This window comes from Camelina sativa, chromosome 3, assembly GCF_030686135.1.
Source record: "Camelina sativa cultivar CO46 ecotype springtype chromosome 3, ASM3068613v1".
Classification (NCBI taxonomy): domain Eukaryota; kingdom Viridiplantae; phylum Streptophyta; class Magnoliopsida; order Brassicales; family Brassicaceae; genus Camelina; species Camelina sativa.
Genome location: NC_141882.1, coordinates 25,909,471 through 25,926,102, shown reverse-complemented (window position 1 = coordinate 25,926,102; position 16,632 = coordinate 25,909,471). Strand labels below are relative to the sequence as shown.

Below are 16,632 nucleotides of genomic sequence, written 5' to 3'. Positions count from 1 at the left end.
AAAACGTTTATATTATGAAACAAAAAGTTTCACGAAAACATTATATATTATAAAATGGATCGGAAATACTATGTAGTTATTTGCATACCACTAAGTAAAATATATACATACCATATTACCATGGTTGTTTTTTAGGTTTAAGGATTATAAACATACTTACATTTAGAACATGTTTATATCAAATAAATTAAAAGAAAAAAAAAAGCATGTTCCCTACATGATTGCAAACCATTGTTTTATTTAAAATGTTTTAAGATTTTTTTTTTCTTTTCTGTAAATTCTCATTTCATCCCATAACTTAAATGGACATATTTTCTGTTTTCGAAATTATTTGAGTGCTGCCCATAAAATCCAGTTTCGGATTCCCAATTGTCCACCCCTAACTAAATACTAAGTAAATACAATATTAATTTTTAAAAAATCAATTTCAATTCATAGATAATAATTCTATAATAATTATGAATATATTTAAAAATTTTTTTTTTTAATGAATGTAAAAATATATTCAAACCCAAAAAAGTCCTGTTTACAATAAATGCATCCTTGTTTTAGACTTTAATCAAAAAGGTATAAAAGAGTTGAGAGATATCAGACTAAGAATGAGAAGCAAGCCAGAGTTGAAGCCCGTCCGTGGTATGCTGCTGCAAGGCAAGAAGCTTGTTTCTGATCAATCGATCAAGGAACTGAATGAGCTGAGCTGATGTACTAGGATTGCCTCCATGTCGTCGACGGTTCCGCTCCAACCAAATGGTATGGACTGTGGCTTGAAAAGCAAGGCGTAAGAGAAAACAAACAGTGCCCTTAACATTCGTACCCGAAAGGAGGATCAATAGCTGCGAGAGTTGAGTTGAGTAAAATTGAGGGCAGAGGGAACGAGCCATAGCCTGCCAAACACGTGAAGTGTATCCACAGTCAAAAAACAAGTGAGAAACTGTCTCCAGCGGGGCACTGCAGAATTATCCTCTAATTCCCATCCCAAAATGGCATATTCCTCTAGAGAAAATGATACAAAAAAGTCTCAAAAATAAATAGAAAAGCAATATAAAGCATAAAATAAGATCTATCTAGTATATCTACAACATGTGAGGACCACCACACTTTGTCCAAGTTTACGAATCTCTTTGAAAAGTTGATTGAAGAACAAAATTTAGTCTTCTTTACATGGTACAACAAACAAGACACAACGGCTACTTGATCAAATCTAGCATCATCTACACGTGTTTCTATTGCTCACTCCAACAAAGAAAGCAACAGCAAATAGAAACGAAAAAAAAACAAATCCTTAAAAAACAAAAAAAAAGTTCTGATAACCTTATGCAACCAATCCAATCATGTGTGTGTGTTCATGTTCAAATCGTTTTTAATCTCTATAATTAAGTTTTAATTAAACAAGCAGTGGTCTTACTTTGCAAATCTCAACACTAAAGCCTGAATCCATTAGGAGTAGAAGCCAGGCTCGTTGCTGTTCCGATAACCTATCTTTCTCTGATTTTACTTCCACAAGCTTAGCTTCACCTTCATAACCATTCTCCTTGAACCGCCATAGTAGCAGATCAGGCATTCCACTGCACCAGCTCCTATAGTCTTGAGCTAAATGCCTGCACAGCGATGCTACACACACACCTCCAACACAAGCCACTGCTGCTCTCAGTTCCTCTAATGTAAACCGCTCCCAAGCCACTCCCCTGCACGCTGTACCACGGTGTGTTTCATATGATATGATTAGTATTTCTTCAGCCATTCCGTTTGCAACTTTCTCGAGCTGAGATTCTATCATTTCCTTCCGGGTTAGATAGAATGATTCAGTCTCTAAGTCCAATGGAGCAGTCTGCACAAGGGGAACAAAAAAGAATCAAATGAGCACTTTCATTTCGTTGCGTGAAACAAGTAGTGAGCTTCATTAACCTGGAAGCGGGTTTGGAAAACACCAGGGACATCGGAAAACAGAATGTCCCACATGAGAAGCCCGAAAATCGTTAACCAGATGCTACTCTCTGTATGAATTCCTTGCCATCCTCCTCCTTCTCCACTATAATACTGTAATGCGAGCTGCTCCACTCCACATTGTTCTCCGTCTTCCCCATAAAACCTGTTTTTCATGCCAACTTCACAATTCAATGATCTCCCTTGAATGGTAACCTGAAATGCAAAATTGGATATTTAAGGGAAAGCTAGGAAGATGAGCTGGATATCTTTTTCTGTATCTTTCTTATCTTTGGAGTAGAACAACAACCTCAGGGATCTTCTTTTCGTCGAGATTTGCAAAGGTGGGAGTTTTCCAGCGTCTTGGAGGTTTTGCCAGACGAAGAATGCGCCTTTGCAAAGCTATTCGTGAACCAGCACGCACCCAAGGATCCAATAGTCCCTGCTCTGCTATTGTAAGGCTTTCATTTGGACGTCCCATATGCTCCAAGTCTGTTGATAACCTGACTGTCCAATATCCTCGTCTCCTGTCACAATTGAAACAACTGAGCAACCGCCTCAGTAGATAAGCTGCTTGGTTGTACCTGCAACCACAGACACAAGTTTCAACACGCAAAAAGACAAAGAGAATCTGAATAAGTCAAAAACAAGATGAGTGTTTTCACATGCCTCTTGTGATTCTCAAGAAAGGAAACTCCTAAAAGAACCACCTTTGAGTAAACCCATGGAGCGGTGAAGCAGTTAAATGCAGCATGGTGCGCAGAATCCAAAGACGAACTGAATATGCGGGTTTCAGAAATCATGATGCATTTCAACACTGTCCGAGAATCCTCACTGTCAAGAGATTCATCCATCAACTGAGCCACTTCAATGGCCTGTAATTGAAGCTTTGAAATATAGTAGACAAACAAGCCTGTTTTTTTTCCAATATAGACAAGTAAACACCTCTTCATATGCTAGAAGCTTTGTCCGATTTGAAAATATTTGCTCTGACTCAATGCATTTGTAACTTGGGTATTTGATAATACCGAGATCCAGTAATACAAAAGAGGATAAATCTTGCTCTCCATTGAGAAAGAAAAGCCTCTGCAACATAAAACCAGATTTATTTCCTATAATATAGTTGATTAATTTCTGCAAGTAAAAATCCAAAATTCACCTCAATACGCCATATGAGAGAGTCTGCTGTACTGGATATCTTAGCACAAAGTCCTGTTTTTTCTAGAATCATTGTTGCTAGATGTATCCTAAAAGTTAACAACAGAATTCAACCTTACAGAGAAACAGAAACTGCGACAAGAGGAAAGAAGCTTCAAAAATCTTATTACAAAGGATTACAAACAAACCTCGTTCCATCATTATAACAAGAGGAAAGTGAATTAATGAGGTCTCTCTTTCTTGAGCCTCGACTGAACACCTACAACACCAATAAAGCATACCAAAATTTCAAGCAAACCAATGAGTGAACTACAACCTTTGGCACCAATAGAGTATTGGCAATACTTCCAATAAACAGAGCAAACATCTCCAAGTTAGTGTGGTCCAACCTTGTTCATAGATAAGATATCACGAAGTTCAGTGACATTAAGCAACTCTATGATCTCTTTCATTTTTTGGAAATCTAGTTCATCTGCGTCCTTCACTGAACTCATAAATCCCCTGACTGAACATCATATAGAGATTAGCCTTTTCTAATATGAAAGTTTAGCAACCAGAATAAGTTCTTGGTGTGTGTCTGAACGTGTTGACAAGCGCATATCATTTACCTGTTAGATCCTTCAGGGCTTGAAGGGAATCAGAAACCTCATGGTATGAAATATTTGATAGTCTAAACCAAGGTCCTGAACAAACATATCCAAACATCTCACAAGATTATCATAAAGCGCATGAGAACTGTAACTTCAGTGATTTAAGCAAGAGTGTTTCTGGGGCAACTACAATATCAAAGAAAGGTATCTGTAAAAATCAGACTAGAGTCTTGACCACCAGAAGGGCAACTAAAAAATTAGCAAAGAATCCAGTTCCAGTTTCCCAGACACAGCAACTGAGACCATATACCTTTCTACAAAACCTAACATCATTCTACATACTGCCCATCAGAATTTAATGACCACTGATGTTTATTCGAAACAAGAGAAAATAAAGTGTTTAGAAGAAAAATAGGTAAGAAAAGGACACTAAGGATGCCCTAATCCTTGTTTTATTTGTTCAACATCGCTTCATAGCAGTTTGTCTAAGAACATCTACAAATAAAGCGAATAAAACTACAATGCGTAATTCAAAAACAAAATCTAATAATGTCTATACCTTTTCGTGTGTAAAGACGGACAAAAAGTCTTTGGCTATCTTTTGAGAGAGAGGGGAAAGATTCTGTAACCAAAACAAGAAACAAGAGTGTATAACAGTAAATCAATTATTCCAACAACATCAAGAAGGAAACCCAAAAAAAAAAAAATCATATGTGAAATACCCAAGAATGCCCTTTCATCGGCTGTTAATAGGTGAGAGCAGCTTCTTAGAACCTCTTGTAGTACAACGTTGAAGTTTAACTGGTATCTTGTTGTTTTATGCGGAAAATGCATTTGATGCTCAACAGCCTGAAGAACTTTATCCCAAATAGGTTTAAAATCTTCATAAAATTCACATTCCTTCCAACCATCAGATGTCATCTTGTGACAAACAACTTTGATCGGAACAGCTTCAGAAGAATTCTTCGGAACAGATGTTATTGTTCCCTGCAAAGAATGTAGAGCTACATCATTTGCACCTGACGCTGTATATCTCAACTTTTCAGCTTATATCAGAGCAAGCACAAGAAGAAGACATATAAATCAATCACCAACCTCAAAATTAAGGTCATACTCATCGATAAGCGGAGACAAGCACTGGGAGATATCTTTAGGTATATACCCAAGCAATTCAGAGTCTGCAGAAACAACCTAGTGTGAAACGACAAATATTATGTTTTTTAGTAGCTAGCAGATAAAGAGACAAGAATTCACACTCAAGAAGACAATAATGTTAAAGGAAAGGACAAAAACCTTTATAGCATTCCGATCCTTGATATTCTCATGATGTCTCAAAAGGCAAATGTTACCCCCAACTTCTAAATTCAGAACATCACTGAACTTCCTACCAACTATAAAGGTGTGAATAGCATCACCATTGGTTTCATCTAAAGTCACAGTTTCCAAAATCTCCTCATTTCTTGGAGAACATGAACCATCATCAACCTTGCAGCAAATAGAGTCACTAGGCTCACTTCTTTGCACCAAATTGAATTCAGAAACTTCAGAATCAAGTACTGGTTGCTGCTGGGTACAGATTACAAGACCATTTTCAGATCGTTTTGGCACTGACCAGAAACTTGACTGAAGAAGAGTGGTCTGAGTTAATCTCCGTTTCTTCCTCGTGGACGGACTCAAATCATCTGAAGGAAGTTGAAAAAGTTTGTTAATTTTCAAAATCCCTAATGAAGAAAGAAAATGAGCATATTAGTCAAAAAATACCAACCAGAGAATTTGCTCGGGTCATCGAGAGGAGCCTGATTCTCCGACGAACGACCACCATCTCCGGCTACTGAGATAAGATCGTCGACCTCGAGATTCAACGAATCCTAGGGGAATTTTTGGGATTAAAGAGAGTTACTTTGATTTTGATACAATTGAGGGAAAAAGATAGATACCGGAGTAGGAATGGAGAGAAGAAGGTGGCGATTGGGTAGAGACCGCCGACGTTTCCCGATCAACCGGAGCAAACTCTCCCGTCCGGTGAGCATTTCACGACGACGTACGCGGGAAAATCTTTAGATTGGCGCTACAGTTTCTCTCTATTTCCATTTTCCTTTACCATTTTAATATTTTGGTCGGAGATTGTTTTTTTTTTTTTTTTCTTTTTTTCTTCTATTCATTTTTTTTTTTCATTTTTAAATGGTTTTATCTATTTTTCATTGGTTTAAAGAAATAAGAGAACTCTCACTCAGTTATACAACAAATATAACTAAGAAAAAAATTATCTACTCTTGCTTGATTCACTGAAGTTGCAGTTCTTATGCAACTTATGATACTTTTGTGTGTGTTTGGATACATGTTTGTTCAGGGGGGGCCTTGGTTTATACAGGCTATACCAAAATTATAGATAAAAATTTCAACATTTTCAATTGAGGGAAATGGGTTCTCTACATTCATATGCGACGGTTCCTCAGAAAAGAAACAAAGGAAAGAAAAAAGGACGGATTAAAACTGAAGACCGTGTTCACGAGCTGCAGCGGCAAGAGCTTCAATGCGTCCATGGTAAGGGTAGCCACCACGGTCAAAGGCCACCTTTGTGATCCCTTTCTCCAGGCAAGATTTTGCTATCACTTCCCCAACTTTCTTCGCTACCTCCTACTCAATATACCAAAGCATAAAGCATGAACATCAGTATATATATATGGCCAAAGAGAAATCGAGCTAAATGGTAACCACAGAATCATTCTCTAATTGCAAATTCGAAAAAAGAACTTACAATGGTTGGTCCAGAGGTGTAGTCAAACTCTTCAGAGATAGGTTTCTGCTTAGTTGAGGCTGAAGCTAAAGTGTGCATCTTAGTATCATCAATCACTTGAACATAAAGATGCTTGTTTGAACGGAATACGCATAGCCTTGGCCTCTCTGTTGTACCGTTAACCTATCAACAAAAGTGTAACAACAAGATTCACTCACTTACACACATTAACAAAACTCAATTACATATACATTGCTTCAATTTGTTAATTACAACAACCTGGTTACATTGTGTTCTCAGACTCTAATAAAAACACTCAATTTCATCGCCGATTCTACATTACTCACTATCCTAAACTAGTCTCCTTGTCACAAATTAGAGATTCTAGAACAATCCGGCGATAAAAATTAAAAGAGGGAAGAAACAGAACACCTTCTTACGGATACGAGAATGGCGGGCGGTTCGATCTTCGGTGCTGGTTTTGGTTTTGGATTCGACGACCATGGGCCGAGACTGAATCGAAGACGAAGAAGACGACGACCATGGTTTCAGGAAAACGGCACGGTGTTGAAGTCCGCTACCCAGAAACGTACTGCGGTTAGTAATTAGGCTCACCGACCCACACCCACTCACGCTCGTCATACTTGGTCTCTCTCTCTCTCTCTCTGGCTCGCTCGCTCGCTCGCTCTGCTCTCTAGCTCGGTGTGTATAAAAAAGCTAATCCTTTTCCCTTATCCCCCTTTTTCTTGCAGTCTAATAGATTTGCTTCTTTTATTTTTTGGACCCCTAAGGTTACAAACTTTTTTAATTCTTCTACCATTGTTCTTTAAATGAATTTCTCATCCTTTTGTGTCAATTCTCTCAATTTATAATCTTTTTCCATTTTAATAGATTGGGGCGGATCGAACACATAAAAATAGATAGGGACCAAATGTACAATAAAATTAAAATTTAGGGTCTTTTCGAAATAATTGAACATATCCTCTCCAACATTAAATTTGATTGCTTTTGTTTGAATCCTATTTGCATGTTTCATGAATCATGACTATGTACTAATAGTCTTGTACTAGCTCGTTAGACACTGAGATCGACGGCTAACGGTACAAATACCCTTTTCACTCAATCGCCATCTCTCTACAACTCATAACACAACGTTGTAAGGTTTTAGTACACCCACCATTGCGCTGTATATCAGTATATGACTCATTTTTTTGAACAAACAGGAATCTACTAGAACTAGCCATTATGTTCCTTTGTTCTTTTTTCAGCTTGATCTTCGAGTGAACTTCATCATTGGATTTGGCTTGTTTGAAGATTTGGTGGTTTTCACGACATAAACCATTTCGAGAGTGTTCATGATGATTTTGCTATAATCTAAATCTATAGTAAGACTTTGAGTATTGAAGGTCCTGACATCACTGTGTGTTTTTACCTCTCGTTTTGCGGTTAAACAAAGCTTCTACCGTTGTGGCCTTAGTAGAGGTCTACAACAACTTAGTAGAGCATCACTGGTTTCAGGCTCAATGCGGTTTTGACTCTTGTTGGCTTTCAGGACCTAAACTAACTTAAAAGAGTTAGCTTGAGGATATTGCTAGAATCTATGGCAAGGATGAAGTTCTCTCTTTTTTTTTTTTATTTATTTTTTTTATAAATCAGGAGTGATCCTAAAGGCTTCCTAGGCCCAAAGACTAATCTTCTGGGGTCGGGAGAAACCATGTTAAATTTCGAATCCCCGTGACCAATGCTACTCGAACCCAGGTGGTGGGATTTTTCTCCCTTTACCACTGGACCAAGGCGACTTGGTTAAGGATGAAGTTCTCTATTATTATGCGGTTGAACTAAATTCCAATATTTGTGGCAATAGTGAAACTAAGCACAACAACTTTAACAGTTTCCTTTAGTAAGTGTACAATCTTTCTCTTGATTCATGTATTATTAGACTATTGGAATTATTAGAGTTATTACTGGTAAGTTATAATGGTAAAAGGGTAAGTTTGAGGCAGTAAACTTTATGACCCATCCTAAGGCTCTGTTTTATTTATTTATGTACTCCATATCGATCAACTTTGTAATAGGATCTCTTGGGCAATGGGGTTATGTTTTTATTTTCTATCATTTGGTGGTTTATTGTTCCATCATTTTGAGCTGGCTCATCATGAGATTCCTTGAATAATTCTGTGCATTTATCTCTCAAGTTTATATAAACTCTCTTTAAGATATAATGTCGCATAGCCAAACATGAAAAAGGGTCTTTTAATTTGGTGCAAGTCATTTGATATAAGATGCAAGTTCCAGTAGATTAGAAGATTGCAAACAAGTTACAAACCAAACACTAAGATCAGATGACAACATAATTAATATCTCTACAACAATTTGTGTCCATGACATTGACAGAAAAGGGAAGAAATTTATGGTGAAAATCCAGTGGTGGATCTACGAACAATTGTACATTTATTGATAGCACAAACTCAAATTTTTATTGTATGGCATAATGATCTTTATTAGACTAACCTTTACATAGATCCATGTAGCTCTCAATATTTTACCAGAAAGTAAATATATGCTTTATTTTGGTATATGTAAGCTTTTATAGTATATAGTGTCATACACAGTAGACCAATGATTACTGATCAAACCAATAGTTTTTAGACTCGTGGGCTAGAAATATCTCACTTATGTTTTTTCTGTGTCCTGTATCGAAAAGATGTTGTTATTAAAGGCTTGTACATGAACTTCCAAGATTTTGTAGATGGATTTGACCTTTAAAGGGGGCCATGTTAGGTTGCACAGAAGTGAGGCCAGCTCTCTGATCAGATGTTTGAACATGTTAGGGATGTTAATGAAGATGATGGAGAAGACAAGGCACGTTATAGGAATCATGTTGTCCCACTTTCAATTTATTAAAATTTCACATCTTATCATTCATCACATTACCTCACACACTGCCTTATACGGCTGTACCTTTTTTTTTTTGTTCTCTCTTCTTATTTTTATTTTGGATTCAATCATTGGGGTTTTCCTAAGTTTAAGGGCTGTCACCTTGTTTTATCATTTTAGTATTTTTTGTTTAAGTTTTTGTAATCTTATATGTATATTGTCTGAACACCAATCGTATATGAAGATTGTTGATGTGTTGTTTATGATTATTGTTTCTCACATGTTCTACTATTAAAGGATTAAGATCTGTTGTTATGGCTGGCAAAATAACCAAACATGCCAAACGGGATTGTACTGAACCAAAAGAATCTGTTTAACTTGGTTTGATTTCTTCGAAACTGACTTAACCATAGCAATGAAACCAAGCCAACAATAAAAATGTCATCAAAATTCCATTCAAAGTAGACATTTTTGTAACAAAATATAACACGTAGTAATTTATAGAAAATGCACATAACAGAAAATCACTTCTCTTTTATTTGTCGGCAATCGCCTTTTTAAGCTAGTTTTGGCTCATTCATGCATATTTCCCACCAAACAATAAAAAACGTAAAAACAAATTTGGTCCACTAGAGTTAAAATCATTGTTTCATTGGGGGTTGTTTATAAAATTCCAAAAGATTTATAGCAATCAATGAGCTCAAGTCTAGTGTCTGAATTCTGAAAGGCTATTATTGGATAAGAGAGTGGGGATAACATTATCATCCCCCATTGAGACTTAGAAATATGTTATTGAGATAGTGCAAAGTCTTATAAGCTTTGCATCTTCTAATAAATTAACTACATTGTTATCCTCCACTAGTTATATTTATAAGTATTTCTTATTATACCACTAGTTCGATTCCATCATTCATCTGAGGTTGCGTAAACCGCTTAAAATAATACAAATAAAACCGGAATTGAAGGCCAACAGCAACATGAAAAGATTTCATTCATTTGTTCCAAACTAAAATGAAAAATCTCACCGTGAATTAGATAGATCATCACAGGGATTACTAACATCCGAATCCAAACTAGACTTCGGATAAAAATTCACTAAAATCTAAATTTAAAAAGCCACGACCACATAAAAGATAAGGAGAATCATGATGAGAGACATGGCGGGCTTATACAACATATACACCTAAAAAAAAAAAAAGGGGAAAAAAAAGAAGAGGAAATTGAAAAAGAGGGAAATTTGAATTCCTTTCTCGTTCTTGATTGCAAGAAACTAAAATCAAGAAGTGAGATTGTTTGAAGAGTTTGACTTGTCAAGAATAGACCACATGACGAGGACATCTTCATAACCACAAGCCATGACGTCACCTTGAAGCTCTTGCACGGTTCGTCTCTCGTGCTCTTCTCTCGCCTTTGCGTTTGCGTGGCGGCTATGTGGCGATGATGATTGCTGCGGCTGGTTGAAGAACGTTGCCGCTTTCTTGAATGGTGTTGCGATTGTTTTCTTCCATGAAGCCATTTTTATGCTTTTTTCTTCTTCTTTAGAACTAGATTTTTGTTTTCTTGAAAATAATGCTTCTCTTTTGGAGTTGAATTGAAGACGCTTCCATGTATATTTATACACCACATGTGAACACAAAAACGATCTTTCTAATTTTTTAATAATATTTTATTTAAGGAATTTGTCAATTTAAAAAATATTGGAGAAAGGGAGAGAGAGAGTGGTCAAGAGAGGCAAGATCCGCGATAAGAGCATTCCCATGAACCCATCAATTCGTTTTTCTTATCCTCCCACGTGATCTCTCCTTTGTTCACACACTTACAACAATTTTACCACTTCTCTCTCTCTCTCTCTCTCTCTCTCTCTCTCTCTCTCTCTCTCTCTCTTTTTACATTCAAAATATAGTTCAACCGGTTATCATAAATGTAGAGAACTACTAATTCACTTTACTGATCAAGCCAATTTACGTAGTCGGCTGTGCATTTATGTAGAGACTGGTAGATGTATTGACTAGAGTTAAATCTACTGAACTATTTACACCCTTTACTATAAGTCATTGTTTTATGATGATTTAACCGGCTCGAGTCTTCTCATTCTATACCTAAGAAAGTAGATAACCAAAGCCCTTAACATTTCGATCAAGTCATAATTAGTTCTTAGAGTACTAATTGGCTAGCTCGATGTAAAAATAAAAATAAATAAACATATTTTTGACTAACTTTTGAAACAAACGTTTCTACAAATTCTAAACCAGTTTCTAGAAACTAAACATTTAGCGATTTCTGACCATAAACCTGGTAAGATATTTTTGAAATTCCATGGTAGATATTTTTTTGGGACTCATTGGTAGTTATGAATAGGGCAGGCACATGACACATGACAATGATAAGAAAAAAGTCAAGAATTTGCCTTTCCGGTTCTAATTACTGACGACAAACACCAAACACTTACATCTACTTTTCTAATGGGGTCTCACTTTCTATTTATGTTTTTACCCAATCACTTTTTCTAATTCATTGATCTTTGCGCTCTTTACTAGATATTTTTTTTTCTCTCAAAATACTCAAATCTTTCACACAAATGCTGACACATGTACCTACATTTACATTCAAATGTGTAATGAATGTTTCATATGATTATTAAAACCCACAAATGGTATCTACCGTCCGTTGGGACTTAAGACGGGACTACCGTTGGGACTTAAGATGGGACTTGAGACTTGAGAGATTGTGAGTGTGAGTAAAGTTTACGGATATAGACGATGGAAGGCTAGTAACACGATAATAAACTGATGAGCCTAACCTAATCAGCAGCAGTTAAGCTACCTAACTTAACTCACTAAACAAAATCCATAAGAACTGAACAACCCTCTCTCTTCCACTAAATTTGAAAATTATGTTCCAAATAGTTATGAATTAAACTGGTAAGAAGCTCTTAGTTAAACTGTTCACTTTGATACAAAAACAAAAAGGTACTATAAATCAAATTCTCAAAATAGTAAGAACGATGGAAAGTGACGAATTGTTACGTGATAAAAATGTTGTAGCCAAAGATGGGTAAACGTGACTTATTATTAACAAGTCAAGAACCCAATGGATTAGAAGTTTGAGGTGGGCAGAGTAATGCGCAGAGAATCCCATGTGACTCTCCCACATGTCTTTATCTTTTTCTCATTCTCTTCTACATCTCTCCTTATTTACTAATTTTTTCTCTCTTTTTTTTTTCTTTCTTTCTTGCCAATAAAATAATTTTCTACGATTTTGAAAACTTTAATTTTGTGAATCAATGATTATATCTTGACATATGTATAGTCTACATAACATATTCTAGTTTTCATTGGTAGCATGTGGAAAGGTATAATTAATTTTACGAAGGCCATAACAAAAGTTATACAGTGGAGTATATATTTTGACAAAATAGTTTTCTTTCGTGTAATGATTGTATTTGAACATTATTTTTATATGATTCGTCACACCACTAGTTTACCAATCAAGACGTCTTTTACGGTGCTAATTTTTCGTTTTTAGAGAAAACTCGAGTGTATGTAACGCTCTTATACATTTCTATTTGTTTTTTATAAAAACGATTTTAGATATGTATTAAACTATTTGAAGATGTCACTTGAAATTAAAAAAACAAAGATTTATTTTAGCTAGACATGTTTCCTTGTAAACACTTCTTCAATAATAATATTATAATAATCATAATAATAATAATCTTAGTTTGACTTCTGCAGCTCAGTGTGATATTTTTTTGTGTGTTCTCCCAGTCCTCCGTGAGTGAGTGCGTGATATAAAAAATTGACTTTTGGCTATTCGTGTTATTTTAGTCGTATTCACACAACACAATATGTATAATAGGATCCTATTTATAAAAATAAACAAAAAAAATACCAAAACAAATTAACAAGATTCTTTTTGCATTTGTGAGGCACGTTTATGTAAAATTTAAAGTAGAAGGGATCGAAAGAGTGATAATAAATGATTTGAATAGTTGTATGGTATGGTGTAGACTGGATAATGCATACCACTATTTTGGTATGTAAAATATTGAACTGTAGTATGGAAAAGACTAGTATGGAGTTTATAACGGTATGGAGTTACGGTATCTGCTCTTCAATGATGAAATTCTGGTTCGCATTGTCTCAGGATCTGGTGATCCTAAAGCTCTGCATCCAGAAACTGCTTGGAGAGAAACTTTTGAGGTTGCTAAGATTTTAGTGGAAGTAAATCTGTTGGAGGAGTTGCCCACCAAGCTCATTTCTGGGTTTAGCGATGGGAGAGAGTTTTAGATTGATGTTAACTACCCGTGGCTTCCTCCCAAGTGCAACTCGTGTCATGAGTTAGGTCATATCTCTGCCCGCTGTCCCAAGGAACCTGTACGAACTGAAATTCCTGGAAAAGCTAAGGACAAACCGCGATCATAGAGCTCAACCCCTCGTGGAGATGATAAATCTACCCATTGTCATGTTTCTCCGGCACATAGCAGCAACTCTGAATCTCCCAAGGTTGAACTGGATAAGCATGCGTCTTCGCCGGTCAAGGAGGGGTCTGTTGAGGACCATGGTCTAGTTTCTCATGCACCTTCTGCGAATGTGAAAGAGCCGCATGTGTACGCTCTGAGTGAGAAGAGTAAGGGTAAGGTCGTGCCTTCTGAGAATATCTCTTCTTCTTCACCAGAAGTGGGACAAGGAGATGAGGCGCCCTGTATCAAAGTGAAGCGCAAGAATAGCAGCCGCAAGGCTGCGAGTACTTAATCCTCTATGTAAATATGTTTTTTGGATGGAACATTCGGGGCTTAAATAGCCATAGGCGTCAAGAGATGAGAAAAAGTTGGATTAATATCCACAAGCCTCTTTTTGGAGCTTTTTTGGAAACTAAGATACATCCTACTCACTCGGAGAGAATTAGTAAGGCGATCCCCAATGGTTGGAAGTACTTTGGTAACTTTGACAGCCACAACACGGCGAGGATTGTAGTTGTCTGGGATCCAAAAATTTCAGTCGTTATCTATCATGTCTCTGTTCAAGTTGTCACTTGTGGATTCTTCCTTTTGGCAGAAGGTATTAATCTCACAGTTTCCTTTGTCTATGGTTTCAATTTAGTTGAGGAAAGACTACCTCTTTGGGATGATTTGGCTTATCTCCACTCCTCTACTCCACTCTCTCGAAGTCCTTGGGCGGTTGTAGGGGACTTTAACCAGATACTCAGAGGTGAGCATCACTCTGGCTACCCGGCTATTGTTGTTGATCTACATGGAGTGTGTGACTTTGAGCTTTCCCTACAAGACTCTAACCTTTTCGAAGCTCCCACGAAAGACCTTCCCTTCACGTGGTGGAACCACCAAGAGTCAGATCCTGTCTCTAAGCGTATTGACCATGCTCTTATAAATGAGCATTGGGCGAGGAGGTTCCCTGATGCTTACGCGGAATTTCTCGAGCCTAGTCAGTCGTACCATTCCCCGTGCCTATTCTTGGTTCCCTCTCTGCATCGTCCGATCAATAGGCCTTTCAAGTTCTTCTGCCATGTAGTGGACCACCCTGACTACGCTGCTGCAGTTGAAGATGAATGGTCTGCTCCATCAATCATCGAATCTAGCCAGTTTAAACTTGCCCGTGCATTGAAGGTCCTCAAACCATGTCTCCGAACACTAAACAGGAACCACTTTAGTGGCATTACCTCTCGAGTTAAGGAGAAAGAAGCTGAAGTTGCAAACATTCAACGGAGGTTGCTTTCTTCCCCTTCGGCTTCTTTGGCTAGGGAAGAGAATATAGCATCAGAGGCTTGGAACACACTGAAGATAGCTGAGGAAAAGTTCTTTTTGCAAAAATCTCGAATTCAATGGCTACACCTTGGGGATAGGAACACTGCTTTCTTCCACAAGACGATAATTCAGCGAAACTCTCAGAACCACATTCATTTTTTTGTGGATGCTGCAGGAAGGAAGATCACAGATCCTATGGAAATGAACCAACATGCAGTCGACTACTTCACATCAGTTCTTGGGACCACGTATCTCCAGTCTTCGCCTACAACTATTGAATACTTGCAGGACCTACTACCTTTCAGATGCACGGCAGACCATGCTGCAAACCTGTTGCGGGAGGTAACATATGAGGAGATACGTGACACTATCTTTGCTATGCCCTTGAACAAATCACCGGGACCAGATGGTTACCCGGTTGAGTTTTACAAGTGGGCTTGGTCAACTGTAGGACAAGATCTTACTTCTGCAATTAAAGAATTCTTACGCAATGGTCGTCTCCTTAAGGATCTTAATGCTACTATCATCGCTATAATCCCAAAAACCCTTGAGGCTTCTTCACTCGCTGACTTTCGCCCCATCAGCTGTTGCAACTTGGCTTACAAGGCCATCTCGAAGATCCTAGCCACACGGGTGAAGCCTCTACTGCTACAAAGCATCTCTCCTAATCAGGCTGCTTTTCTGAGTGGTCGTAACTTAGGTGAAAATGTCCTCCTGGCTTCTGAACTTATCCGCAATTATGACAAAGCCTCATGTAGAAGAATCTCTCTCCTAAAAGTTGACATTCGTAAAGTCTTTGACACGGTTTGTTGGGACTTCGTTCTTAAGATCCTCGAGGCTCAAAACTTCCCTCCGCTATTTTGTTCCTGGATCAAAGAGTGTATCTCTACCCCTAGATTCTATATTGCCATTAATGGAGAGCTGGCTGGTTTTTTCAAAAGAGAGAAGGGTCTAAGGCAAGGTGACTGCATTTCTCCTTATCTGTTTACCATGGTTATGGAAGTCCTTTCACGAATGTTAGATGTGGGTTCAGTGCAAGGCAAGTTCTCAGCACATCCAATGTGCTACTCTCCCTGCCTAACTCAATTAGCATTCGCAGATGATCTATTGGTTTTCTCAGATGGCTCACAGGGCTCAATGCAGGGTATATCTGAGATATTGCAGTGTTTTCGTTCACTCTCTGGGCTTGAAATGAACCCGGCCAAGTCTGAACTGTTTCTTGGAGGGTTTGATGATGAGGAAGCTGCTGCAATCTCGGAGTCAATCGGAATTAAGCTAGGTGCTTTTCCGTCTCTATACCTTGGCTTACCCTTAAGCCCAACGAAGTTGTCTCTGGCTACTCTTCAGCCATTATCCAGAAGATTACCAATAAGTTGCATTTGTGGACAACTAAGTATTTGTCCTATGCGGGGAAAATACGACTCATTGTCTCTGTTATCTACGGGAAAGTAAATTTCTGGAGTCAAGTTTTTGTCCTCCTGAAGGGTTTCTTCAAGAAGGTTGATTTTCTGTGTGCTGCTTTCCTGTGGAAGAATGCAACATCATCTGCAAGAGGGGCTCGAGTGTCTTGGAAATATTTGTGTAAA

General features: G+C 37.6%; 3 protein-coding genes across 13 annotated transcripts; all 3 read right to left on the bottom strand.

Moving 5' to 3' along the window:
• Window positions 1-467: 467 nt before the first annotated feature.
• Window positions 468-5,878, bottom strand: LOC104777751 (fanconi-associated nuclease 1 homolog). 11 transcript variants are annotated; one of them, XM_087506804.1, is made up of 17 exons: window positions 5,609-5,753; window positions 5,437-5,539; window positions 5,284-5,353; window positions 4,965-5,156; window positions 4,767-4,862; window positions 4,394-4,658; window positions 4,231-4,293; window positions 3,690-3,764; window positions 3,471-3,586; window positions 3,270-3,340; window positions 3,083-3,170; window positions 2,869-3,009; window positions 2,593-2,798; window positions 2,234-2,507; window positions 1,906-2,139; window positions 1,406-1,828; window positions 468-884 (listed from the first exon to the last, which is right to left on the bottom strand). In XM_087506804.1, exons 6-17 carry the CDS (start codon window positions 4,590-4,592, stop codon window positions 594-596), a joined length of 2,181 nt encoding a protein of 726 aa, XP_087362930.1. In that variant the 5' UTR covers window positions 4,593-4,658; window positions 4,767-4,862; window positions 4,965-5,156; window positions 5,284-5,353; window positions 5,437-5,539; window positions 5,609-5,753; the 3' UTR covers window positions 468-593. The 11 variants fall into 11 exon arrangements, 5 of the variants coding, with proteins under 5 accessions (XP_087362930.1, XP_087362928.1, XP_087362931.1 ...); XM_087506805.1 differs by having other exon boundaries at window positions 476-884; window positions 2,593-2,757; window positions 5,609-5,831; XM_087506802.1 differs by having other exon boundaries at window positions 4,965-5,353; window positions 5,609-5,878.
• A 176-nt stretch (window positions 5,879-6,054) lies between these two features.
• LOC104777749 (large ribosomal subunit protein uL18c) lies at window positions 6,055-7,236 on the bottom strand. Its single transcript, XM_087506806.1, has 3 exons — window positions 6,841-7,236; window positions 6,430-6,591; window positions 6,055-6,308 (listed from the first exon to the last, which is right to left on the bottom strand). Exons 1-3 carry the CDS (start codon window positions 7,048-7,050, stop codon window positions 6,159-6,161), a joined length of 522 nt encoding a protein of 173 aa, XP_087362932.1. The 5' UTR covers window positions 7,051-7,236; the 3' UTR covers window positions 6,055-6,158.
• A 3,008-nt stretch (window positions 7,237-10,244) lies between these two features.
• Window positions 10,245-10,954, bottom strand: LOC104777748 (uncharacterized). Its single transcript, XM_010502054.3, has one exon. The coding sequence runs from the start codon at window positions 10,799-10,801 to the stop codon at window positions 10,562-10,564; it is 240 nt and encodes a 79-aa protein (XP_010500356.1). The 5' UTR covers window positions 10,802-10,954; the 3' UTR covers window positions 10,245-10,561.
• Window positions 10,955-16,632: the final 5,678 nt, after the last annotated feature.

Excerpts from the sequence above, each read along its gene's own strand:
- LOC104777751 (XM_087506802.1), bottom strand. The coding sequence starts at position 5,701 with ATGCTCACCGGACGGGAGAGTTTGCTCCGGTTGATCGGGAAACGTCGG. Across the intron at positions 2,508-2,592 it reads TTTCTTGAGAATCACAAGAG|GTACAACCAAGCAGCTTATC; the intron begins GCATGTGAAAAC and ends CTGTGGTTGCAG. Across the intron at positions 1,829-1,905 it reads TTTTCCAAACCCGCTTCCAG|ACTGCTCCATTGGACTTAGA; the intron begins GTTAATGAAGCT and ends CCCCTTGTGCAG.
- LOC104777748 (XM_010502054.3), bottom strand. The coding sequence starts at position 10,801 with ATGGCTTCATGGAAGAAAACAATCGCAACACCATTCAAGAAAGCGGCA.
- LOC104777749 (XM_087506806.1), bottom strand. The coding sequence starts at position 7,050 with ATGACGAGCGTGAGTGGGTGTGGGTCGGTGAGCCTAATTACTAACCGC. Across the intron at positions 6,592-6,840 it reads ATTCTCGTATCCGTAAGAAG|GTTAACGGTACAACAGAGAG; the intron begins GTGTTCTGTTTC and ends TTTTGTTGATAG. Across the intron at positions 6,309-6,429 it reads ACACCTCTGGACCAACCATT|GAGGTAGCGAAGAAAGTTGG; the intron begins GTAAGTTCTTTT and ends TATATTGAGTAG.